This window comes from Drosophila yakuba, chromosome 3L (genome assembly GCF_016746365.2).
Source record: "Drosophila yakuba strain Tai18E2 chromosome 3L, Prin_Dyak_Tai18E2_2.1, whole genome shotgun sequence".
In the NCBI taxonomy this organism is placed as follows: Eukaryota; Metazoa; Arthropoda; class Insecta; order Diptera; family Drosophilidae; genus Drosophila; species Drosophila yakuba.
Genome location: NC_052529.2, coordinates 253,441 through 278,738, shown reverse-complemented (window position 1 = coordinate 278,738; position 25,298 = coordinate 253,441). Strand labels below are relative to the sequence as shown.

At 41.0% G+C, this 25,298-nt stretch overlaps 4 protein-coding genes across 11 annotated transcripts; 3 read left to right on the top strand and 1 right to left on the bottom strand.

The window, feature by feature from the left end:
• Positions 1-153: 153 nt before the first annotated feature.
• On the top strand, positions 154-7,671 carry LOC6532208 (disco-interacting protein 2). 2 transcript variants are annotated; one of them, XM_015193741.3, is made up of 16 exons: positions 154-563; positions 910-981; positions 1,052-1,459; positions 1,514-1,893; positions 2,086-2,176; positions 2,259-2,811; positions 2,931-3,271; positions 3,332-4,654; positions 5,025-5,134; positions 5,202-5,283; positions 5,333-5,437; positions 5,495-5,864; positions 5,924-6,584; positions 6,643-7,091; positions 7,147-7,295; positions 7,363-7,671. In XM_015193741.3, exons 1-16 carry the CDS (start codon positions 491-493, stop codon positions 7,464-7,466), a joined length of 5,271 nt encoding a protein of 1,756 aa, XP_015049227.1. In that variant the 5' UTR covers positions 154-490; the 3' UTR covers positions 7,467-7,671. The 2 variants fall into 2 exon arrangements, with proteins under 2 accessions (XP_015049227.1, XP_002092982.1); XM_002092946.4 differs by having other exon boundaries at positions 155-563; positions 4,974-5,134.
• LOC6532207 (probable G-protein coupled receptor Mth-like 14) lies at positions 7,645-10,512 on the bottom strand. Its single transcript, XM_002092945.4, has 8 exons — positions 10,392-10,512; positions 9,899-10,033; positions 9,348-9,842; positions 9,088-9,277; positions 8,611-9,034; positions 8,470-8,546; positions 8,297-8,415; positions 7,645-8,239 (listed from the first exon to the last, which is right to left on the bottom strand). Exons 2-8 carry the CDS (start codon positions 10,012-10,014, stop codon positions 7,984-7,986), a joined length of 1,677 nt encoding a protein of 558 aa, XP_002092981.1. The 5' UTR covers positions 10,015-10,033; positions 10,392-10,512; the 3' UTR covers positions 7,645-7,983.
• A 677-nt stretch (positions 10,513-11,189) lies between these two features.
• LOC6532206 (nucleosome-remodeling factor subunit NURF301) lies at positions 11,190-24,036 on the top strand. 7 transcript variants are annotated; one of them, XM_015193736.3, is made up of 14 exons: positions 11,190-11,294; positions 11,853-12,255; positions 12,618-16,529; positions 16,594-16,977; positions 17,038-17,361; positions 17,420-18,841; positions 18,901-19,031; positions 21,342-21,534; positions 21,587-21,949; positions 22,019-22,517; positions 22,582-22,686; positions 22,748-23,111; positions 23,243-23,327; positions 23,389-24,036. In XM_015193736.3, exons 2-14 carry the CDS (start codon positions 11,961-11,963, stop codon positions 23,592-23,594), a joined length of 8,283 nt encoding a protein of 2,760 aa, XP_015049222.2. In that variant the 5' UTR covers positions 11,190-11,294; positions 11,853-11,960; the 3' UTR covers positions 23,595-24,036. The 7 variants fall into 7 exon arrangements, with proteins under 7 accessions (XP_015049222.2, XP_015049223.2, XP_015049226.2 ...); XM_015193737.3 differs by having other exon boundaries at positions 11,238-11,385; XM_015193740.3 differs by lacking the exon at positions 11,190-11,294 and adding an exon at positions 11,302-11,786.
• A 227-nt stretch (positions 24,037-24,263) lies between these two features.
• LOC6532205 lies at positions 24,264-25,018 on the top strand. The gene is made up of 4 exons (XM_015193734.3): positions 24,264-24,341; positions 24,404-24,543; positions 24,596-24,820; positions 24,879-25,018. The coding sequence occupies exons 1-4, from the start codon at positions 24,313-24,315 to the stop codon at positions 25,010-25,012; spliced, it is 528 nt and encodes a 175-aa protein (XP_015049220.2). The 5' UTR covers positions 24,264-24,312; the 3' UTR covers positions 25,013-25,018.
• Positions 25,019-25,298: the final 280 nt, after the last annotated feature.

Genomic DNA, 25,298 nt, shown 5'->3' with positions numbered 1-25,298 from the left:
TTAGGAGCTGAACAACAAGGTTTTAATTACAGAGATACCTAATTATTAAAGTTGTATGCCTAATATCATTCAAAATAAGACATAATTAGGTGTTTCAATTACTTGGCCAGTGTGACCGCTTCTCGAAAATTGAAAAAGCCCACTTCCCCAACAGTACGAAGAAATAGTTATCAATTTTTCGCTAGTTCATAAAATCGATTTGTACTGCTATTTTTCTTTGTTTACTTTCATTGTGCAAATTCGTAAAAGACATTCGTAATATCGTGTTTTTCCATTGACCCAAAGCACTGGTGCTGCGCAAGTACGGACGTATTTATTTGCGTCGGCAAAATGTGAAATAAAATAAATGGCAAATCGATCGATTTTTGTCAACGAAGTGGGAAAGTAGCGGTGTCTGGGTGTGTTTGTGCACTGCGACCAACCAAAATTTAGACGAATCCTCCAAGGAAGAGGATAGAATAAAACCCAGAAGCTACTCTATTCACTCAACATGGAGCACACTGCATCGCTTCCTGGCTACGTTCGCGAGAAGCTCGCCGAACTGGACTTGGAGCTGTCGGAAGGTATACCTATTTGAATTTGAGCCCGTTTGTAATACACACGAAAATAGGATATTGTTGCTAATGTGCCACTGAGATGTGGAAAATCGCATGAAATTGTGGCAGACGTACATGGTCTGGGCACTTGTCGCCCCCAATTGGCATTACAAGTGCTGTTCTCGGCTTTTCTTTCGCTGAAAGCTACTCACATATGTATAGTCGGGCACCAATTAAAGGAAAAGTGTGTGCGTTGTGTGCAGTGGCTTTCAGCATAAGTACATAAAGAAGTCGCTATTGCACGCTTTTCCAATAACAACAACGCCCAGCGGGCATATTAATCGTAACGAAAACATTCTCATCTGCATTCTAGGTGACATTACGCAGAAAGGCTACGAAAAGAAAAGGGCGAAGCTGCTGCAGCCGTTCCTGAAGAAGCAAGAAGGTATGTTCGAAAACTTTGGTACTTGGTCGTCGTCACCAGCTCTGGATCCTTTTTGTCGTTTTGTGCACAGGCGACAAAGTGAAAAGTACACCGCCACCGCCATACTACAACGTTAAAAATGCGAACAACAGCAACAACCACGGAAACATCAATAACGACGGCGTCATTGTGTCCAGCGAGGGCTACAGCTATGTGACTGAAGTGCCCTCCCTGTCCTCCTCGCAGCAAAGACATTCCAAAAAAATCGACTACCATCAGCAATCCGCCATGGGCTCGTCATCGACACCTCAGAGCGGAAATGTTGGAGCTCCCGGCTACGAAAACATGCGACCGCAGGGAGGAGCAGTCGGCGATCCCGGGTACCAGAACACTCGCGAGCCAAGTGCTTTTCAGAATCAACAGTCAACCAATAATAGTCAGCATCGCCAACGACGCACACAGCGCAAAGTAACGCACAATGAGAAACGTTATCATTCTGGTTAGTAGTACAAGTTAAAGCAACAACCTTTCACTCTCAACATCTCATCCTCAGAAGTACGACAAGAGGCTGTGCAACAGGCCCTTGCCGCTCTTAAGGGACGGCCAAAACCCAGCCTGCCAATGCCATCGAAACGCACATCTGTATTAAACCGAAGTCCTGGATGCAATGATGAGCTGGACTCATCGACGGATGACGAATCCATACCCGAGGAAACCATTTCGCCCGACAAGGAGTATAATTATCCGCGGGATCATATAAGCAATAGCATACTGCCACCCGAACCAATAATTAAACCCCCCATTCGTGAGTCATCGATGGGTTCACAGCAGCATGCGCGGTCAGATGTAAAACAGAACCAAATTCCGAATCAGAAATATACGACACCGATTAGCGCCCCAGAAAGGCGACCACCGCAAAACTTACCTCCAATTGTGAGTAATTTTTTGATCATAAAGTGTTCCTTTGGTATACAACCATTTTTAAAATGTTTCATTATTGTAAGGGTATGTGAACTTTGGCTTGCCTAAGCTAACTTCACTTGTTTTTGGTCTCTTAAACAAAGTAGCATTTGCCGAACATTGCAGAAATATGTACTCTATTTACTCTGTACTCTCATTACACAGCCAACTTCAGAACCTTTAGGCACGGACTGTCCGCCAATTGCATACAAGCGAGAGAATGACTTTTCGGACAAAGCGTTCAAACAAAAACAATGTAAGTAGTTTAAGAAACTGGAATAAAAGAGTTTCGATTATTGTTTATTTATTTTTAATGTACTTTTCACTTTTTTTTTTAGACAACGCTCCCGACATCACGCAGTTTAATAATGCACATCGTGCTGCGGATCGAGTGACTCGATATGTTAATGTTACTCAAAATGAACTGAACGAGACAGATGCCAATGGGAAGTGGAAAGTGTCGGCTAAGATTCAGCAACTTCTTAACACCCTTAAAAGACCCAAGCGTCGCCCACTACCGGAGTTCTATGAGGACAACGACATCGAACTGGAGATTGCTGCCAATACGAAGGATCCCAATGCTCCTAAACCGGAGGGCAGCACAATGACTCCTGTGCAAGGCGAGCAGCTTTCCATACCTGCAGGCCTTCCGAGAACGCTCGAATGCGCACTACAACGATATGGCACAAACTCCTTTAAAAGTCCCATGGCTACAGTGCTTGATCCGAATGGAAAAATAACAACTACCTTGACATATGGCAAGCTACTTTCGCGCGCACAAAAGATTGCCCATGCTTTGTCCACAAAAATCTTTAGCAAGGGTCCTGAGCAAGTAACACTGAAGCCCGGCGATCGTGTTGCTCTGGTTTACCCCAATAATGACCCCTTAAGGTTAGTGTGTGTGTTGGCTTATGGTCATTTCTTAGATATTCCTTAAATTCAAGTCCTTGCTTAACCAATATCTGTTGTATATTTCAAATTGTACCCAATATTAATTTGATAAATTACAGTTTCATTACAGCCTGGTATGGTTGTATGTTTCGGGGCTTGGTACCCCTTCCAATAGAATTGCCGCTGTCCAGCTCGGATACACCTCCCCAGCAAGTGGGCTTTTTATTGAGTTCTTGTGGCATAACTGTAGCTCTTACCTCAGAAGCTTGCTTAAAAGGTCTTCCTAAATCAACCACCACAGGGGAAATAGCCAAATTAAAGGGCTGGCCACGCTTGCAGTGGTTTGTGACTGAGCATTTACCTAAGCCGCCTAAAGAATTCAATGTTGGCAATTTACGGGTCGATGATTCGGCTGCAGCTTATATAGAATACACGACAGATAAGGAAGGCAGTGTTATGGGTAAGTGCATCGTACATCAGCATCCAATAAAGGCATACTAATTATACATCTGCTTTACAGGTGTCACTGTTACTCGCGCAGCGATGATCAATCATTGCCGTGCTTTGACTATGGCCTGCCATTATACCGAAGGCGAAACAATTGTGTGTGTCTTGGATTTCAAGCGTGAAGTTGGTTTATGGCATTCTGTCTTGACTTCCGTCTTAAATGGTATGCATGTCATTTTCATACCCTACGCATTGATGAAACTGCGTCCGTCGAGCTGGATGCAATTGATAACAAAACACCGAGCTTCCTGTTGCTTGGTTAAGAGTCGTGATCTGCATTGGGGCCTACTCGCTACCAAAGATCATAAGGATATATCGCTTTCTTCTTTACGTATGTTGCTGGTGGCCGATGGAGCCAACCCCTGGTCGTTATCCTCATGTGACCAGTTCTTGAGTGTTTTCCAAGCTAAAGGATTACGCTCAGATGCGATTTGTCCATGTGCCAGTAGCTCTGAAGTATTTACTGTTTCCCTTCGGCGTCCTGGACGGGGATCATGTGGATTTAGTCCGTCAGCTACTGGACGTGGTGTGCTTTCAATGGCAGCCCTTTCACATGGAGTTGTTCGCGTCGACAGTGAAGACTCACTAACATCACTCACCTTGCAGGACTGTGGTCAAGTTATGCCAGCTGCACAAATGGTGGTTGTTCGATCAGAAGGACCCCCTGTGCTGTGCAAAACCGATCAAGTCGGCGAAATATGCGTTACTAGCGGGTCCACGAGCGCTAGCTATTTTGGTCTCGACGGAATGACAAATTCTACTTTCAAAGTCCAGCCCCTATTGGAAGAATTGGAACAACCAAAAGATGGAAATGGCACGGTGAACATAATTTCCAAACCAATTGGCGAAGACTTCTACGTTAGGTCAGGACTACTGGGCTTCCTTGGCCCGGGTGGCTTGGTCTTTGTGTGCGGCTCCCGCGATGGCCTTATGACCGTTACCGGGAGAAAGCACAATGCAGATGACATTATTGCCACAGTATTAGCAGTGGAACCAATGCGCTTCATTTACCGAGGACGTATTGCTGTATTTAGCATTAAGGTTTTGCGCGACGAACGCGTGTGCGTCATTGCCGAGCAACGTCCGGACTGCTCCGAGGAAGAAAGTTTCCAATGGATGTCACGTGTTCTGCAAGCAGTGGACTCCATTCACCAAGTGGGAATCTACTGCCTGGCTTTGGTGCCACCGAATCATTTGCCCAAGACTCCTCTTGGGGGCATACACTTATGCGAAGCACGACGAAGATTTTTGGAGGGATCTCTCCACCCAGCGAATGTATTAATGTGCCCACATACATGTGTCACCAATCTACCAAAGCCACGGGAACTACATCAAGGTAAGTTCTCCGTAAACTTGATTTAAAAAATGTTACAAATTGGCTTTGTTGGGCTTTCTGTGCTTCATTTACCTTAATAAAATACAAATATTGCTTTCCTCTATTTTTAACCACCAACCCTTCAACAATGCTGCGATTACTTCTATGACCACAACAACACAATCACTGCAAAAACCAAATAACAACACTGTAATATAACGACAACAAACACAAATGCCAACATAACTAATGAAATCGCATAAATTAATCACTTCTGTAATGAATCCTTGTACAAAACCGATAAATCATTCTACTACTAACCATTCCTCAAACAAATAAGGTGTGCAAACTGCCGCAAAATTAAGCTCATCATCTGGATGTGGTATTACAGACACGGGTGTAGGACCAGCCTCTGTGATGGTTGGAAATTTAGTTCAGGGCAATCGCCTTGCTGAAGCCCATGGACGGGATGTTGGACTCGCCGAAGATTGCGAAAGAAAGGTTGGTCAATACTTTCTATTGTAAGAAAATAAAATAATGAAAAATAAAATTGTCGAAACTCCAACAGCCTCAGCTTATAACAGGTGTGTTGCGTTGGCGAGCAAACACTTCGCCCGATCATATAATATTCACACTGCTGAACTCTAAGGGTAAGTTTTGTTCCTTTTTAAAGAAACGAATTCTAGACTTGCGTTTTAGGTGCCATCGCGAAAACACTGACATGCTCTGAGTTACATAAGCGGGCAGAGAAGATAGCGGCATTGCTACAAGAACGAGGACGAATTGAGCCAGGAGACCACGTTGGTAAGTTTTTCTGTGTACCCACTATAGATATGCTAATGTAGCCCGATTTCCTCGCAGCGCTAATATTTCCTCCAGGACTTGACTTGCTGTGTGCATTTTATGGATGCCTATATCTGGGTGCGATACCAATAACCATACGGCCTCCTCATCCTCAAAATTTAAATACCACGTTACCCACTGTTCGAATGATTGTTGATGTCTCTAAAAGTGGCATCGTACTCTCCATACAACCGATCATTAAGTTACTCAAATCTCGGGAGGCAGCAACCTCCATTGACCCAAAGACATGGCCCCCTATATTAGATATTGATGACAACCCAAAACGCAAATATGCCGGCATAGCCACGGTCTCCTTTGACTCTAGCGCCTATTTGGACTTTAGCGTATCAACTTGTGGACGTCTTAGCGGTGTTAACATTACGCATCGGTAGATAAATCGAATTTATTTAAACAGATGTTTGTATTACATTTTTGCCTATCCCACAGATCTCTCTCTAGTCTGTGCGCCAGTTTAAAATTGGCTTGTGAGCTATACCCTTCTCGACATGTTGCTTTATGTTTGGATCCGTACTGCGGTCTTGGATTTGTTATGTGGACCCTTATCGGAGTATATAGTGGCCACCATTCTATACTTATCGCGCCCTACGAGGTCGAAGCGAATCCCAGTTTATGGCTGTCAACTCTTTCACAACACCGCGTTCGCGACACTTTCTGTTCATATGGAGTAATAGAGTTGTGTACTAAAGCTCTCAGCAACTCTATACCCTCCTTAAAGCAACGAAACATAGATTTGAGATGTGTACGGACGTGTGTCGTGGTGGCAGAAGAGCGCCCTAGAGTGCAACTGACCCAGCAGTTCTGCAAGCTCTTTCAAGCTCTTGGTCTGAATACTCGCTGTGTGTCAACTTCGTTTGGATGTCGTGTAAATCCAGCCATTTGTGTCCAAGGAGCTAGTTCTGCAGAGAGTGCTCAAGTGTACGTAGATATGAGAGCATTGCGAAACAACCGAGTCGCTTTGGTGGAGCGTGGAGCGCCAAATTCGTTGTGTGTAATTGAATCAGGTAAACTTTTACCAGGAGTAAAAGTGATAATAGCCAATCCCGAAACTAAGGGTCACTGTGGCGACTCGCATTTGGGCGAAATTTGGGTAACAATTTGCAAAATGCATATTCATCCTTACAAAACTAACTCATTAATTTCTTCAGGTTCAAGCTCCTCATAACGCAAATGGTTACTTTACAATTTATGGGGATGAAACCGACTACAATGATCACTTCAACGCAAAATTGGTGACTGGGGCCACCGCTGAGCTATATGCACGTACTGGATATTTGGGATTCTTACGCCGCACTGAATGTTCTCAATCAGCATCACTACTAGACGAGACCACACCAAGTGTGGCAAGTCGCGATAGCGATACGGAATCTTTGAATTCGATAAGTCAATTGCAATTAAATTTTTCAAATGTTTCCCTGGGTGGAAATTCCGAGCATAGCCTAATAGGCGGCGCAAGCAATTCCAATGATCAAGAACTACACGACGCAGTGTATGTAGTCGGAGCTGTTGACGAAGTGATCTCTTTACGTGGCATGAACTATCATCCAATTGATATCGAAAATTCGGTAATGCGCTGTCACAAAAAAATTGCTGAGTGGTAAGATTTAGAAACGTACTTTTTGAAAAAATCACACAATTTTTTTTTTATTCAGCGCCGTTTTTACCTGGACTAACTTATTAGTCGTTGTTGTCGAGTTGGACGGCAATGAATCAGAAGCTCTGGATTTGGTTCCCTTGGTCACAAACACAGTATTAGAAGATCATCAGCTTATAGTTGGCGTTGTAGTGGTCGTTGATCCAGGTTTGTAATATAAGTGTGTCTATGGACCTGGAACTTGTATATTAATTTTGGAAACTTTCGTTTCTAGGTGTGGTGCCTATTAATAGTCGGGGCGAAAAGCAACGGATGCATTTACGGGACGGTTTTCTGGCCGACCAACTGGATCCCATATACGTAGCATATAACATGTAAATACACAATTATTCTTATGATGAAATCGCCGTATTAAGAAACGTTAGAAAGCGTTGTCTTCGTATCTTAATTTAAAACAATCGCAATCCACAAAAAACAAAAGAAATGGCTCATTTTGGTACCGCACGCATAATTACACATTTCCTTTTAGAGTATTAGCAAAGATGGTAAAACATTCTTACAATAAATTGACTATTTAACTTTATATGACCATATAAGTGACAGCAAACATTAAATATTTAATAATATTTATATAAGTTTAAATAAACCACAATTTACACAATGTTGACTTTATGTTTTACAGATAAGGTTGGGAAATTGATTGGTTACGTGCCCGAAACAAAATATTCTTTTAAAGGATATCAGCTTGAACAGATCAATATTTAAATGTCTTTCACAGTTTTAGTCTCTTTTCTTATCAATTTGCTTTGTTTATAATAATATTTAATATAACTATAAAATTAATGTAATATTAACGGCTTTCGTAAACTTGAAGTAATTCATTAGAATTGTATATCTATGTGGGACTATTACTAAGAGCTTGCAGCTCTGTGCCTTCAATTTCGTGGGAACCACGATCGTACCACCATCTCAATATTATTGTGCGGCGCCTCCGCACGACGAGAAAAATAAGCAGTACCCAAACTCCTTGAAGTCCATTCACCATGTCGCACAGTACGAGGTAATTTGAATTCGAGCCCGAGTAAAACGTTATTATTTCGAGTAGCCAGCTTACGACCAATATTATTCCGAGTAAGCTAACGCATTTAGCGCTATTGGCAAGAAATTTAAATTATTATATGTCTTAAGACAGTAATATCTACACTCACTCCTTTTTGACATCTTCATATTTTTGTTGGTCAAACAAAGATTTTTGCTCCTGAATACTTTTTTCAGCCTTGATGTACCCGCTTATTCGTTGAAACCCGAAGAACGATATGATGTTAAGCTGAGAATGTACGGTTGTATAAAACAAGACAGAAAAGTAGAAAACATTGCTTACCAAAAAACTTAGGAAAAGTATAGTAGACACTGGGGGAATAAAGTAACGCTGGGAATCTCGTATGGATTCCGTGAGACCTTTAAGTAATACATCTATTATTAGTTGTATTTTAGAATATTATTCTTTCCGTTAATTACTTGCCTTGCAGAAAGTAAGACGGCATTCCTGGCAGCCCCTTTTGAACAGTGAGTGCAACTATTGTGGCCGGTCCAGAAAAAGCAAAAACAGCGTAGCACGCAAAGTTGAAGATGGCCCAGCTCTTTGGACACTGAATGCAGCAAGGCAGCTTGTACCACACATTTAAGAGAACATTGAAGCATATGCATAGGTACCAGAAAAAATAACTCAAAATACAAAACTGTATGACATAGCCAATAAATCCTTGGTTGGGGATTCCATATATGTGCACCACGGAGTGCACAAAGTATCCAGACGCCAAACACAAGGACATCAAACTTAGCGACAGACCATGCAAGTTGCGCAGTAAGCGAAGTGTCATGTGCAAATAGCTAACTAATAGCAGGCAGGGCATAGAAATAAGCATCAGAACCGCAACAAAAATGACCTGAAATAATATTCATTAATTGGTATATAGAAATGAATGCTACATTAACTTACTTTTGCGAAGGCAATTTGTTCTTCCACTTGGGTAACACACGTAAACGCAAACAGGTGTCCTGACTTATCAATATCCAAGCAATAATGCTCCTTCACTGTGTATGATTCGTTGCCAAACTTGTCGATGATCAACAAAGAACCGTCTTGTAAAACGAAGAAAACGTCCTCTTTGTCGTCGTATAAGAGAGAACTAAATTTGCAGAGTAAATTGTACTTTGCTTAAACATTTAATACACGAAAGTGTCCTTTCGCTTACATACCTGTTACACGGATTTCCTATGTCGTAGTCCAGCTTAGTCTCGATCTCCAAGTCTTCGATGCAGTTGTCAAACAGAACTGCGCTTATTATAGTCGGTTCAAAGCTTAAAAGTCCATTGTCGCACATGGAATCGCTCTGGTTTTCCCTAAATATATTCAAGTTTTCTCCATGTGGGCAGCATTTTCTTAAACGCGACGATTGTGTTGCAATTGGTTGTTTTCTGTATTTCTCCCGCTGCGAACAGTCCGCAGGATCCAGCGGTCTTTCCACAGGACTTTGAGCAGGAGCAAAGTTTGAAGGCGTAGCTTCTGTAACAGTTATTGCCGCTTCTGTCGAATATGTTTCAGGTACAACTGGTGTTGAGGATACCACTGGTGTTGAAGATGCAACCGGTGTTGAAGATACAACCGGTGTTGAGGATACAACCGGCGATGAAGATATTAAGGCGTCCAGCACATCACTCGAAGTGCCATTTAATGTGTTGTTATACAAAATACTAAGGGAAGCAATATAATGTATTTTTTGAAAAACCATTTTCTTAGCATTTCTTACTTTGAGTTGTTTGATTCCTTTATGGTGTTATTTTCGGTGCTTATCTGTGCGGAGGCGTTGAAAAACATTTGTAAACTTATTACAGCCAGGAAAACATTCCAGTGGCCTAAATTCATATTGCTTTTTTCAACCAATCTGTAAAATATATATAACAACAAATTAATAAAACAGAATTACCGAGTTCGTTTACACATCAAGCATGTAAACAAACCAAATTTGGACATTAGTTAACTGGTATGGGTAAATGGTAAGATATGGGTTATCTTATCTGTGTAAGATACCGAAAGAGTGCGTTATCATTAAAACACATGACGTCAGACGAATGTGTTAGCACATTCCTTAGAATTGATCAATACTCGGAAAATCACACTCATCAGATTTTACAAAAACCACGTTAAAAGTTCATTTTGACGCACTGAGGTGTGTTAATTCTAGTTTATTCCGATGCTTGTTTTAGAAGACAAACTGTTTATGGCGATTACCGTTTACGTACATGACAAATAATTAAAGTTTGCTATTCAAAATGCAACCACTGAGGTTGATTAATAAAGTAATACTAGCGAAAAATGAGTTCGTATTCTGCAACAGAGACAGCTTGTGCAGGTGATAAGATAAGAATGTGTTCAGGGCTTCAAAATAACGCGTTCCCCTACATTTGTTATTTTTTGACTTATATTTAATATAATATTTAAATTTAGTATTTTTATTTAAAGAGTAATATTTCCTTAAGCGTGTCCAAAGTCACGACTTAATTCAAAAAGTTGACAAGTCCAATGCAATGAAGCACAAAGCATGCTATTTAGCATAAATAAATGTTTACGGTCATAAGCGGTTATATGAATTTCCAATCAGCGATTCCTCAAAGCGCTTTAGTTAAAATAACGCATTAAAAATATAAACCTATAGATAAAATATAACCCTTACCAAGAAACCAAAAATCGCAACGGCATCTCATTATCGATAACATTATTAACAGTTATTTTCGTGGTCGGCAGTCCACGTATTTTATTGAGAGCGCCCCCCTTAAAAGGTGATCTTTCACTTGAAAATGGGTAAAAAGAAATACTTTAATACTGGTGACATTTTGTATTTGAGAGCAACTAAAAAACCCTTTGATTTTTAAGATAGTTAATAAAGGAAATGTTTATTATTTTGACCACCTAACGGTTTTTCCTCAAACGCCCGCAAAACGCCTCGATCAAAATCAAAATACAGCTGTCAGTGCGGTTCAGTGTAAATGCCAAAAGCAACCCTGTTTATATCGTTTGTGCAACCATAAGCAATTAACTCTCCTAGCCGACCGCAAGAGGACGCTTCTGGCCCCGCGCAATAGAAGAGTCGCTGTGATTGGCCGACTGTACACCGTCTTTAGTTATGTTCAGAACTGTAATGTTAGGTAAAAGTGTCTTTCGCAGTGTGTTGAAGATAGTTAAAAATATTTGAATATATCGTGTTAAATCTTGTGCAAATATTCCCCAACATGCTGGGTAATTTGTGCAGTGAAGCCATGTGTTAATTCCGAATGAGGAGTGTCATTTAATCAGTCGCAAAAATTTTCACCGTTGCTTAAATGGCGGACAATGTGCGTTGGCTTCATTTCCTCGCACTCGCACACATACAAGCGCACTTGGTGGTGCTGTCCAGTGCGTTCGCCGTCCAACACTAGAAGCCAAGAATGTGTTTTGAATACATGTACTTAATATATTTATTCGGGACCTTCATCCTGAACTAAACAAGCTCTTTTGGCGGGTTTTTTAACTCCACATTTGCGCCATACGAACAAAGTGAAAACCCAACGACAAACTTCTGACGATCTGATCGATTTTTTCCCCCACATACGCCGTTGAGTGAATGTGTGTTTGAATGTGTCCCGTAAATACATAGCTGGGTGCGAGAGAGATGCGGTGTGCGTTCCCTGTGGCTCCGTGTACTAATGGTCTAATTCTCGTTTCAGATCTAATGTGCAGCTCCGCAGTGATAACTTGGAACAATATCTGAGGAGAGTACCCCCCACACACCCCTACACAAAGACAGATAAATACGCAAAGCGAAAACAAACAAGATGAGCGGTCGCGGCAGCCGTAAACGTGGACGTCCGCCAAAGACGCCCAACGAACGCGCCTCAGGACGCTTCAATTACCAGCTGCTCAAGAAGCCTAAGTATCTTAGCGAGGGCAAGTCGCAGCCCAGCACTCCGTCGGCGTCCAGGGGCATTTCTCCGCAGAGCGACGAGGGCAGCAGGAGCAGCCACAACAACCACACCAATCACAGCCGCAGTCGCGGGAGCGCCGCTAAGAGGGGACGAGGCCGCAAGTCCGCCGTGCAGCCAAACACCAGCAGCTACTCTGGGAGGAAAGGTGGGTTAAAGGGTCACCTACACTCGAATTCGGTAGTCCAGACTTTCAGTTGCCCACTAACTTTGCGTTTTCCACTGCCAAATGTTATCCCACGAAATACCTTGTGCCGCGAGAAGCTTATAAACTTTACCAACTTATTATATTCGTGACAACCAACACATGTGCAGCTAGTTTCAAAAAGATCCATCTGTTCTTATACAAACGAATATTTTCAGTCTAGTTGGCATGAGTATATCTTCAATTACTTAAATTCGATTGAGAAGAAATTGGGTCCACAATAGTAGTGACAGTATGAGTGGTTTTATGCACTTGGGTGCGGGTGAAGTCATATTGGTTCTAAGAGCTGCCGTTCTTTTTTTCAGGGTACGAGTCGGAGTATCACTACGGCTCAGATTTTGGAGATTCCGAAGAAGATAAATCCGATAATGAGGATGATATGCTGCTTACTCCCAGCGACGACGAGAGCCTAGAAGTAGCCAACGAGAGCGAGTCAGAGTTTTCCGTGTGCAGCTTTAATCAGAATGGAGTTGGTCGGCCACCACGTCCTCCTAGCCCAGAACCTGTGTGGCTGCAGGAAGGTCGGCAGTATGCAGCGCTTGAGCTGCCCGATTCATCGGAGGATCTTTTCATCGGCAATACACACGTTTTGCGTGCGCTCAGTATCTATGAAGTACTGCGACGATTTCGCCACATGGTCCGCCTTTCGCCATTCCGCTTTGAAGACTTGTGCGCAGCGCTGGCTTGTGAGGAGCAAAGTGCATTGCTGACGGAGGTACACATAATGCTGCTTAAAGCGATTCTTCGAGAAGAGGACGCACAGGGTACTCATTTTGGCCCGCTTGATCAAAAGGATACTGTTAACATAAGTCTTTACCTGATTGACTCTATAACGTGGCCGGAAGTCTTGCGAAGCTATGTGGAAAGCGATAAGACGTTTGATCGCAACGTGTTTCACATTTTAAGCCAAACTGAATACCCGTACACGGGCATTGACAGCCGGCTTGATGTGCTCCAGTTTCTGTCCGATCAATTTTTAACTGCCAATTCTATACGGGATGTAATGCTGCAGGAGGGGCCTATTCATTATGATGACCATTGCCGCGTATGCCATCGACTCGGTGATTTATTATGCTGCGAGACTTGCCCAGCCGTCTATCATTTGGAATGTGTAGACCCGCCAATGAATGACGTGCCTACTGAGGATTGGCAGTGCGGGCTTTGTCGCTCGCATAAGGTTAGCGGCGTAGTGGACTGCGTGCTGCCGCAGGAAAAACAAGGCGTGCTAATCCGGCATGATAGCCTGGGTGTTGATCGTCATGGGCGCAAATATTGGTTTATTGCACGTCGCATTTTTATTGAGGATCAGGAAGACTTTACATGCTGGTATTACAGTACGACAAGCAAGTTCAAACTGCTGCTCAACCGACTGGACGCCGAAGAACTAGAAACTCGTCTGCATAGCCAGATTACAGAACGCCGCGACGAAATCGAGCGTCAAATGAAACTGACTGAGACCTTAACCAATGAACACAAACACTCGAAGCGTAGTGTTATCGAAATCGAACAAGAGGCTACAAATGAACTTTTGGAAAAAGAGGTACTCGACGATGAGAACAAAGATGCAGATGCTAAATCTGAGAGTCAATCTGCTGAGGGGACAAAAAAACAAGAAGAAAGTAAGATGGTCACGCGTCAAAAATCCAATCAGCTGAGTAATGGTACTTTGCATTTTAAACTGGGTATGGAGCAAGGATTTAAAAACTATGTTAACCAGTATTCAACCAATCCAATTGCACTTAACAAGCCGCAACGAAACGAGGAGCGCGATAAGCGACGCCATCTGTCCCATAAGTTCTCGTTAACGACTGCTTCTGACTTCAAATGGATCGGAATAACCATGGGAACTACTGACAATATGATAACTACTCTAAGGCAGACATTGATAAACTTCGAATCCAATATAGCAGCTTCCTTTCTAAATACCAACTGGGTGGTTAACAAAAAAATTTGGAATGCTGCGGTGATGAACGCCCGCCGTCCATCTGACTTTGCGGTCGTGTTGCTACTTTTCCAAGCGTCCCTCAAGAGCGTTGTTTTTGCCAACGTCTGGCATGAGCAACTCGGGCACACAAATTTGCAACGCATAACTAGTGCCGAACGAGAAGAGCGGAAAAAACTTGAAAAGCGAGAGAAGCGCGAGCGGGATGATGAGGAAGAACGTAATCGCTTGGCATTTAACTACATAAAGTATACCCTGGGTCTTAAACACCAAGTCTGGAAGCAAAAAGGAGAAGAATACCGCGTTCACGGCCAATGGGGCTGGCTTTGGCTCTCAAGTAGTCGACGCTGTGGTGTTCGTGCACGGCGAGCCCAACCACTCGTTCACAATAGAGTCTACGTACATTACACCATGGGAGAAGAAAACGAGGTAAATGAAGTTATTTTAGTCGACCCACGCACCCAACGATTTATGCAACAATGTGAGTCGAGCAATGTTGATGGTCAGGTGTGTCATTATCTACCGGAGCAATATAAAAATGTGAAAGTTATAGAAGATGTTAAGGAGAAAGTCAAAGGGCACATCGACGTTAGCAAAGCGCTAAATGCTCCGGGGCGTACTTATTATACGAAAGTGGCTCGCAAATGTCGGTTAGATGATCTATTGGAACGCCGTATGAAATTGGCTGAGGTCGAGCAGCAGATGGCTTCTAAAGAGGCTTCTGATGTGAAGCCGCTTCTAGTTTCTTCCCAACAAGTTACAGCCAACAGAAAACAAACGCTTCTGGAGAAGCGTTTACTTCGCCTTACTGAAGTTCAAGCAAAGGGAGGTCCTGCAAACGTAAACTTGGAGCTTGTTAATTCGCTGGCAAAACAAATTCAGACAGTGCGCTTACAATTCAGTCAGCTTAATCGATTTGCTAAAGTTTTCCGCTGCTACACAAAGGAGTGTAACACAAATTCAAATGCCGTATCTCAAATAACACAAAATACTTGCTACTCCCCCTTATGTCTTCAAAAAGCACGGGCCAAAAAAGAACTTTTGTTGTTGCTGCGAAAGGCGCACACTGCCGGTAATGGGTCAAAGGAGACAGTTGCCGCCATATTGGGCGCTGTTAAAAAACCATCTATTCTCGAGCAGAAGCTGACGGAGGGTAAAAGAGAATCCACCCAGGTGACCGTGGATGATCCCGAGGAGGGGAAGCCAGCTGAATCAGAAGCGCCGTTGGACTTACTTCAAGATTGGGAACAGGCTCGAGCGCACGCCGTTCAATTTAGCGATGCTCTATTGACCGAATGCATGCTGGTGGACCAGGACTGCGCTACCAACACGAGAATTAAGCAAGAGGGTGATGCCAGTGCCGGAAGCAATACAACTACTGACTCCAACACACAAGACTCCGATAAAATAGACTATATTGAGAGTATGGACGTTTGCAGTAATGTTGAAATCGAGAGCACCGAAGACTCTATTGCAACGGGCTTAAATTCTGGTAACGCCGAAGATGTCGATATGACTCCTGGATGGCGGCGAAAGCGTAACCAGAAATCTAAGAAAACCTATATCGGCACTAAAGATGTGCTGGATCAGACGCTAGACAAGGATATACCACTTAACAAACAGAACCGCAGATTTCCTATTACTGCACGTCCAGTTAAGCGCGAATGCGTGAAAAAATACGAACGGGAGTATTTTGAGAACGGCACCGAGCGGGTCTATTCATCTAGTTCACCCCGGGGTCGTGTATACCTCCTTAATGACGCAGCCAAGTTGTATGAGCAAGCTGTGAAAACTGAGGATAAGTCGACCATATCCAAAAAGCCATCATACTCTCGCTACCCACTCATATCCAATTTTCTTACTCATAAAAAGAAACGTAGCCTTTTAGTGCTGCCCCGATTTGAGCTCCTTAAGCTGGCTCGTCTGGGTGGAAAAACATCGACAAATGGTTTTCATCACGCTGCGAAAAATAACACCATTTGGCAGTATCAGTGCTCGCGGCCGCTCTTCCGAACCTGCTGGTCCTATCGAACATCCAATGCCACGTCGTTATCCAGCCTAGCACTTCAGCTGCGAATACTGTGGTCGTGTCTGCGCTGGGACGACATGATAGCAAAGCCTCCATCCACGGATGGGAAGCATCAGGTTACTACGGACACTGAAATTGTAACATTGGAATTGCTCAAACTCCGTCACACAGGACGCTATGGCGAAAAAACAAGCTATTTGCGACGTAAAGTTGTTATTCCACTTGAAATGCCCAAGACTGTCAGAGGTAAGAATTAAGGTGCATTTACGAAAAGGCATTCGAAATTAATTATTCGTTTTTCGTTCCACAGAAGTAACATCCATACGATCTGGACTGCGAAAACGAAAGCGTGCTGAATCTCCCCAGCCAACCGAGCCACAAATCAGCGAGGAATGGGTCGATGAAGATAAATTGGAGTTATGGGAAATTAAATTTATGGGAGAAAAACAAGAAAAGGCACGCCTATCAGCTGTAACGCGATCTGTAGCTTCCCGTCAATTGGAGGCAAGTGGTAGTAATGGTTCCAACACTTCAACCAACGGAGCTCTTGGCGGCGCTGGACGCGTCCAATTGGCACCTAAGTCGAGTGAAGATGTTAAAGAGAAAATGGAACAACAATTGAAGTTACAGCGCGCTGTTCACCAGCAGAGAAAATTGGTTACAACTGGCGAAGTCACCCGATCTGTGACACCAGGTAAGCTATTGTAGGTTTTTTTCATAGGGAGGATCTAACCATTGTACTTAACCATTTCAGTTAAAGGCCAAGTTATCGGTAGCAGGCGTGTCATTGTTAAAAACCCTGATGGCACAACTCGAATTATTCAGCAAGCTGTTACACAGGTTTCAAGAACAGGAGGAGCTGGTGCGGCAGCAGCATCTGCTTCACCTGCTGTAGGAGGCTCGACAAGCACTCAGTCAAATCCATCCACATCTACACCGCATAAAGTACAAATTATTAGGGGCCCAGATGGCAAAGTAAGCGTACGTGGGTTAAATCCTGGGCAGCAGCTAGTTCAAATGCCGGATGGTAAACTGCATGTGCTGACTACCACTACATCTTCAAATTCGGCAGCGCAAGGTGAGTCTTATTTAAAAAGGTTCAAAATAATGTTTTTAAAATGCATCACCATTTCTAGGAAACAAAATCAAGGTGCCCATTAAGGCAACTTCTACTTCGTCTTCACCTGCCATTACTTCAGCACAGACTACTACAAATCCAGTGACTCCTGTGATAAAGCAAATTGCAGTTAAACATGTCACGAAAAATTCCGCTACTCAATCCATAGCATCGTCCCCGCGCGTAGCTTTACCGCTTGCTCAAATTAAGAATAAGTTGTTACTCGCTCAACAGCAGCAGCAATCAGCATCCTCATCAGCAGCAACTTCATCGCCCCCCGTGCAAAAGATAGTGTCGAAAGTGGTTAACACAAGTACCTCTGGACAAACCCTGCAGCAGGTATTCGTACAATCGGGGTCAAAACTGGTAGTAGGCCAAAACGCACAAGGGCAAAAGGTTATAATATCAACATCGGCTGCACAACAGCAAGGTACATCTCCGGTTCAACAGCAGCAACTAGTACAATCTCAACCAATTCAACAGTCACCACAACAGATCTCAATGACACAGGTCGGAAATCAACCAACGCAAAAAGTAATTCAGCAAATTGTTAATACCAGCAACGTGCAGCAGCAAATAGTAGTTGGCGGACAACGGATTATATTAAGCCCCGGTCAAACTATTGTTACTCAGAGGAACGTGCCACAGAGTCAAGCATTGCAGATGGTTCAGCAGCAGATTCAAACCCAGCAACAGCAGCAACAACATCATGTTGTCCAGCCTCAGCAACAATTTGTTGTTCAATCAAACCAAATTGTACAATCTTCTCCGAGTGCACAAACCAAACTGGTTAAACAGCTCGTGGTGCAACAACAATCGCAGCCAACTATTGAAGAAAAAGCACAGATCACCACGACTGATGGCAATGAAACGGGCACACAACAAGTCTTAGTTCCAAATTCAACTTTAGCCCAGCAGTTAGCACAGGGCAAATTACAGGTGGCAACAGTGAATGGGCAACAAGTCATCGTCAAACCATTGGGAAATAATCAGGCTCAAATCGTCGCCCATATTAAACACCAAGGTGATGGGAACGCTCACATTGTTACAAGTAATTCAGCCACTGCAGTACCTCAAGCAAGCCCACAGACCTCACCAGTCAAACAACAAGCTCTCCCATCACAAAGTCCTCAGCAAGTCGTTGTCCAGCAGCAACAAATCCAACAGTCACCAACAAACTTCGAAACCGGCGTAACCCCAATAAGTCAACAGCCGGTTGTCACCCAGGCTGTCCAGGCTCCAGCCCAACAGCAGCCCTTGAGTGTTGAGGAGAGTCTGCTCCAGAATCAGCCGCCTGGAACAGTAATTAAATGTGTCACCGCTCAAGTATTGCAAACCGAGCACGGTCCACGTATAGTATTGCAAGGCCTGGTAGGCAACGATTTCACTGCACAGCAATTGCAATTAGTGCAAACCCAGGTGAAGCAGCAACTTATGAAGGGTATGTAATTTAATAGCATATTTTTGGTTGTCCTTTAATAACTTCCATTTATATTTTAGCTCAAGAGTCAAATGGCAAACTTGGAGTCCTGGGCCCAACAAAAATATACCTGGCTGTACAGCCGGAAAATGCAGTTCAATCACAGCCGCCTCCTCTAACCCCTGTTCACCAATCGGCTACGCATCAGCAAGTGAGTAGTTTTTAGTTATAATTATAATGTGAAAGGATAAATGAGGAATAGGAACAGGACTGTGAGGGTTACATTTGCTGATTCTCGACCGAAATGCCAATTTGTTTTTTGTTCCATCTTACGTTTAAGTTAAGTTTTTTATTTATTGAACCAAAGCGGCATGTTGCTGCTTCACTTGCACTTTCTATTCGTTTCGTTTGGTACACCTAATTTGTTTGTTTGTTGTATTTTAATGAACATAAATTAAATACATAGCGTTTCCTAATTTATATACATTCCTAAGCTGTAAACAATAACTTATATTTTCCAAGTACAGCAACAGACTTATTGAAATATGAACCAAGGCTTACTATTGCAAAATAATTATTCAACAAGCAATTCTCCACACAGGAGTTCGATATTTAGAAATACATGATACCATTTAATTAATAAAATATGACATATTTATTTTGTTTACTTAATTTAAATAATATAAAAATGTATTTAGCCTAAAAATGTGAATACCTTATTAAATTTAAGAAACTATTACATAGTGAGTAGGCAGCACATTAAGCATATTAACTTAACAATAACCCAGACTGTCACCTAATGTTTAAAACCAAGGCAAAAGTATTAGAACAACTTTGCTTCGACTAGCTTTTCTTGCCTGAGGGACATTTGGTTTCTAAGTAATACATAGAATACTTGTAAATTGTAAAGCGCTTTTTGCAATAAAACCTATTATGCAACCACACTAATTGTGACCAGCTCTGTTTCTTTTCTACGAATAATTTTCGAAAGCAGTCATCCAGATATACGCGTTTATAGCATAGTTAAACAAAATCTCAAATGTCGTTCAGATATTGTTTTCGAAAGAAAAAAAACCTTTTCGTGGGTGTAAAAGAAAAAAAATTCATTTTAAACCAGCAGCCACAAAAGCTAAATTCCCAATATCAAAATGTTAACAATACTGTTTCAGTTGCTTAAGTACTGATTTTATTTTTGGATTGCTGATACCATAAGCTTAATGGAAATACTATGTTACAAATGGCGGTAACCCCTATATTAACTAACTACATCCATTGAGCCGCGCTGTGTAAGAAAGAAGAGAAAGATATATATGAAATGTTTACAATGGATTTAGAAAGTGAATAAGAATTGAGTATCATGTTGTATTAAAGCAAGAAATTTTTGGTTTAAATGTCTGCTATAATTATTTCAGCTCATATACATACACACAATATAAATGCAAATGTACGAATTTTAGGCGTGTGTCTGATGTTTTAAAATTGTATATTCCTTCTAACAAAGTCAAACTTCTTTGAATCTCCTGATTTCAATGATCTACAAACGACAAAGAAAATATGTTTAAAAGTTTGTGAATTTTTGTTTCTGAATTAGTTGGATGATTATTTGCAAATTGGCCTTTGTGTTGACAAAAAAGCGCATGCTTCATATATAAGTAAGAAGAGAAGTCTGCAAACATATCTTATAAATCTGTGCAAGAAAAGAATTTATACAGTGCTAATAGACTATAAATATTAATCAGATATCAGTTGAATTCACTTTAGGATTACAAAATAATTGGTCACAATTTCAATGGCCAAGTCTAATTTCCATTTTAATTCAAATCTGATTTGAAATACGAACTGCTGAAGAGATTAACCCCACGCAGAGTTTTAGTTGACTGGCATCTTTGAAGTTATACGAAATACTCGTAAAGGCAAGTCCTGTTTTTGAAAATGGAAAATTAAAAACAGATTTCTCCATATAAAACGCATGTGCTAATGTCGCGATTGAGCTAGTTTTTCTGATATGTCCTTTAAAAAAAACACAAAGGCTTTACCATTTTTATAATCATCTCATCTAAATCGAAATGAAGTTTACACTTGTCCAAAATTAAATTTTGCAATAACACGGCTTATATACACCTTACATATCCTTACACCAGTTTCATAGCATCTTAATCTCTTTACACAAGTTCCATTATAATTTGTAATCCAATTAAATACTATCCTATCTCTGTAATAAAAGTGTCATATACCTTGAAATCAAATTCATGCTTCCACTGCTTAAAAACGTTTAACCATGCCATAATGTCACGTGTCAACAACTTCAACTTAACTCCACGTGTTAATCTCTTCGCCAACTACAACAACTACAATAAAACACATTAAAAGGTTGCCTGGAGTAAATTCTACAACTGATCTCTGATTAAAGTCAGGTAGGTGTGTTCGTAAATTTTGTTACTTTGAGCTATTAGTATTCGTTTATATTAACGCAACCAAAATCTCAACTTTGAATATAACTTACATTTTTGGAAACAATTAGGTTGGTGGCGGCGTTTCAATAGCTTATATGATGAATTCGAATTATTTTGGGCAAGAAATTGAAGAAGAAGATTACGATGATGAGATTATCGTCGTCTGCAGTCCGCCGAATCAAATTGTACATTCACCCCCATGTGAAGTACTCGAAGGTAGAATTTTAGAAAGTGATTTGCCGTGCCGCACCAACAATAGTTGTAAGCCAATTTTGCAAGCAAAAAAAATTAAAAATTTATAATCTAGTTCTAGTTGAAGATCAAGACAATATTGAGCAGCATCGCCTAAAATATGAAAGTGAAGACCTTAAACGATGTTCATTGCAGACCAACAACATCGAAATCGACGCCGATACGCTAGCAACAACTTACGAAGTCAATCCAACTATTAAAGATATTGTCATTAATAATGGCAATGATCAGGAAATCAGTAAATGTGCAGAAACAGAAAATTCTAATATAACAACTAATGAGTCCTTTGCCGGTGCATCTTCCCTATTAGAGGGTTCAGAGCATAACGAACCAACTAATCTTGCCGACTTCGATCTATCAGAAACAGACATAGAAAATAAACAAAATGAAAGCTTCGTTGTTACCAGAGGATATATACAGGAGTGTAAGTGTTACCATATTACCAAATAAAAAATGTTTTTAAATTAATAATAAAAAATGCCTTGATTTTCAGCTATTTCAAATGCTCTTAAACAAGGTAATCTAAGTCCGGAACTTGAAGAAAAACTTGTTTGTATGCAGCAGAAGCAACAAGAAAATGCGAATTCAACGAATGAGTGGGAAACATGCTCGAGAAGCAGTGTGAATGAGGAAGCACTTACTCCAAGTCGCCAAACCGATGACACTGAGTGGAAAATTCGTACTTCGCTAAGACGCCCAAATGCTATGACAACAAGCAGCCAATTTAATCGAATCATAAAGAAAAATCGAAGCAAGAATGACGAAGTCGCTGAACTTGGAGAGCAAAAGCAATCGCAGTTGGAACGGCATAAAGAATTGTTAAAAAAAAATATTTTGCGTAAGCGTTCCTTATTAGAGCGTAATTTACAGAGCGAAATAAACGAAGATGTAAAAACCAAAGTCCAACGACATGTACGCCCCTTAAGTAACGCTTCACCGGATGAACATAGCGAAAATGAAAGAAGTGGCGAAGCAAATATAGATTTTAAACGGTACGTATAAGAATGGGCTTCTGTGACATTTAATGTATTAAATTAATCCCAAAACAAATCGCAGGTCAGATGCGCAGAACCCCAGACATGGCGCCGGCCGACCAAAAAAGTTGACAAGAAAAAAGGAAAAGTTGTATTGCATTTGCCGTACTCCATACGACGACACAAAGTAATTATAATTGTATATTCCTAACGCACTGTTAATTAATATATTGTAATTGTCCTTGTAGGTTTTACGTGGGGTGCGACTTGTGCAGCAATTGGTTCCATGGGGATTGTGTCAGTATTACGGAAGAAGCTTCTAAAAAACTGTCAGAATTTATATGCCTTGATTGCAAGAGGGCGAGAGAAACGCAACAGCTTTATTGTAGCTGTCGTCAACCATACGACGAGTCACAATTTTATATATGCTGTGATAAGTGCCAGGATTGGTTCCATGGCCGTTGCGTTGGAATACTTCAGAGCGAGGCTGAGTTCATTGATGAATATGTTTGTCCGGAATGCCAACGCAAAAACGATGCTAACGCTGCAAATATGAAACAACTGACTCCAAATGACGTTGAAGAGCTCAAAAACTTAATCAAACAGATGCAGGTAAAGACTTGAAATTCGATGTTATTTATAATCAAATTTATTATTATTACTTTATAATTAAGCTCCCAAATAAAATGATGAACCAACAAGAAATTTTCAATTGATGGACTAAATATTCAATTTCTTTGCAGTTACACAAAAGTGCTTGGCCATTTATGGAACCGGTTGATCCGAAGGAAGCACCCGATTATTACAAAGTCATTAAAGAGCCAATGGGTATGTTACATAAAAAGTAAACTAATCAGACAATACATATAATAGGGTTATTTTTTTAAAGATCTCAAACGGATGGAAATTAAACTCGAATCGAACACCTACACAAAACTAGCTGAGTTCATAGGCGATATGACAAAAATTTTTGACAACTGCCGTTACTATAACCCGAAAGAATCATCCTTTTATAAGTGTGCTGAAGCACTAGAGTCATACTTTGTGCAAAAAATTAAAATTTTTCGCGAAAATGTTTTTGGCCAAAGAACATAAGAAATATTAGGAACCCGTGAAAACTTTAGAACAAATGATTATAGTTTATAAAGACACTTCTAACAATCTGAAAAACCTGATTCAGTTATGTATTCTTATTTTGAATGTTACATATACATATTTTATCAATAAAAATACTTATAATTAATTATAATGAATAATGTACATATTACCGTATGAATTGAAATGACTATTATATGTGTTGTAATAGAGATATCAGTAAACTAAACCAGTATGCAAATAAATTTCATATTTACCGGACATTTGAAAGATTAAAAATAGTTAAGTCAAACCCCCTTTGTACAAAGCATTAAAATGTAAATAAACAGCTTGCATTTGATTTGATATTCTTATCATATGTTGTAGGTTTTATCTAAGGCGTATGTAACTTGTAAAAATTACACGGTTATAATAAATACGTGATCAGCATATTTTGAAAAAACTTCCATGTGCCTCTTCTAACTTGGGCTTTTAAATCCACACCTAATCGGGAAAAACAAATATGTACATACATAAATTTACTCACTTCAAAGGGCTTATTATTTTTATTAAACAGGAAAAGTTTCTACAATCCACTTTCTCAGTTCTTTTGATTGGTAGGCGTTACTATACCACCAAGAAGTTGTTTTATTTAACTAAAGGCTTGTTGCCATGGCAGATAGGCACAGTAAACGGGCTTATTGAACCAAATTATTGACAAGTTAAACATCTTAAAACAATGGAACCTGCTAAAGTAATTGGAAAGCTGTAAGATTTCTGCACATGTTTTTAGACTGAGATTGAATAGCAGGTATTATTAACAATTTTAGAAAGGAGCAGGTGCGCATGGAGCATAATTCGCGTCGAAGTTTTCCAAAAGCTTGGAGCGAAATTTCGGGCAAGCAAACTAACAAGTTTTACCACCAATCTGAGATCAATTCTCAACTAAGTAACCAGCTTAAATTAAAAGGTAAATGTCTGTATAGATGTATAATTCTTCATTCACATACGCTACCTTATAGACCTGTGCCCTTTTCTCCACAACAACCAAGGCGAATCGCGATTCGTATCTCCGGAGATGTACAAACCTTTACTGGCTGTCTGTCGTTGTGGTCGCCCTAGGGAAAACCATCATATGGGGAAATGCTTACAAAGAGCGTTGAGTCCAGATTACAAACAAGCCATGATACAAAAGGGCACTCAGGAAGGGAAAACCGAGCCATTGTGTGTGCCTTCCACTTCAAGCTGTAAGTAGTGAGCCCACATTTAATAAAATTAGTATTAGTAATACACCGAGATTTTCAGCTACCATTGGTTTCGTAGGTATTTCGAAAAACTACCATAAGCTGGAACGTTCTATGCAGTACGTTTCGCCTGCGTATTCAATGCCTGGGCCTCGAATTACCGCAGTGCCCTATAATAATATTATTATTGGATAAACCATCACGTATTATAAAGTTTCTTGTTCAAAATTTCTAAACCAGGTTTTCGATGAATCACACCTGGGATTTCCCTAGCTAATCGCAGATTTAAGCACACAATAATAAAATACAAAATTGACAGCGGTCATCGTACAGAACTGGATTTTCCGGACGATTGCCTACTTTAAAAACCTGAATTCAGTGGCGTTCCCATTCTATTTACTACTTTGTATCTTGATTCACTAAAATAAGACATTTCAGTATGAGAAGATAAAATTTTACCCCCACGACTGAATTCTGCAAG

Bases quoted from the DNA above. Each gene is read 5' to 3' on its own strand.
- LOC6532205 (XM_015193734.3), top strand. From the start codon at position 24,313: ATGGAACCTGCTAAAGTAATTGGAAAGCT. The intron at 24,544-24,595 runs GTAAATGTCTGT...GCTACCTTATAG, and splicing joins TAACCAGCTTAAATTAAAAG to ACCTGTGCCCTTTTCTCCAC. The intron at 24,821-24,878 runs GTAAGTAGTGAG...CGAGATTTTCAG, and splicing joins TGTGCCTTCCACTTCAAGCT to CTACCATTGGTTTCGTAGGT.
- LOC6532207 (XM_002092945.4), bottom strand. From the start codon at position 10,014: ATGAATTTAGGCCACTGGAATGTTTTCCTGGCTGTAATAAGTTTACAA. The intron at 9,843-9,898 runs GTAAGAAATGCT...TGCTTCCCTTAG, and splicing joins AAGGAATCAAACAACTCAAA to TATTTTGTATAACAACACAT. The intron at 8,240-8,296 runs GTGAGTGTAGAT...TCTTGCCAATAG, and splicing joins TATGAAGATGTCAAAAAGGA to CGCTAAATGCGTTAGCTTAC.
- LOC6532208 (XM_002092946.4), top strand. From the start codon at position 491: ATGGAGCACACTGCATCGCTTCCTGGCTACGTTCGCGAGAAGCTCGCC. The intron at 564-909 runs GTATACCTATTT...TCTGCATTCTAG, and splicing joins GGACTTGGAGCTGTCGGAAG to GTGACATTACGCAGAAAGGC. The intron at 982-1,051 runs GTATGTTCGAAA...TTTTGTGCACAG, and splicing joins GTTCCTGAAGAAGCAAGAAG to GCGACAAAGTGAAAAGTACA.
- LOC6532206 (XM_015193736.3), top strand. From the start codon at position 11,961: ATGAGCGGTCGCGGCAGCCGTAAACGTGGACGTCCGCCAAAGACGCCC. The intron at 12,256-12,617 runs GTGGGTTAAAGG...TCTTTTTTTCAG, and splicing joins CAGCTACTCTGGGAGGAAAG to GGTACGAGTCGGAGTATCAC. The intron at 23,112-23,242 runs GTAAAGACTTGA...ATTTCTTTGCAG, and splicing joins ACTTAATCAAACAGATGCAG to TTACACAAAAGTGCTTGGCC.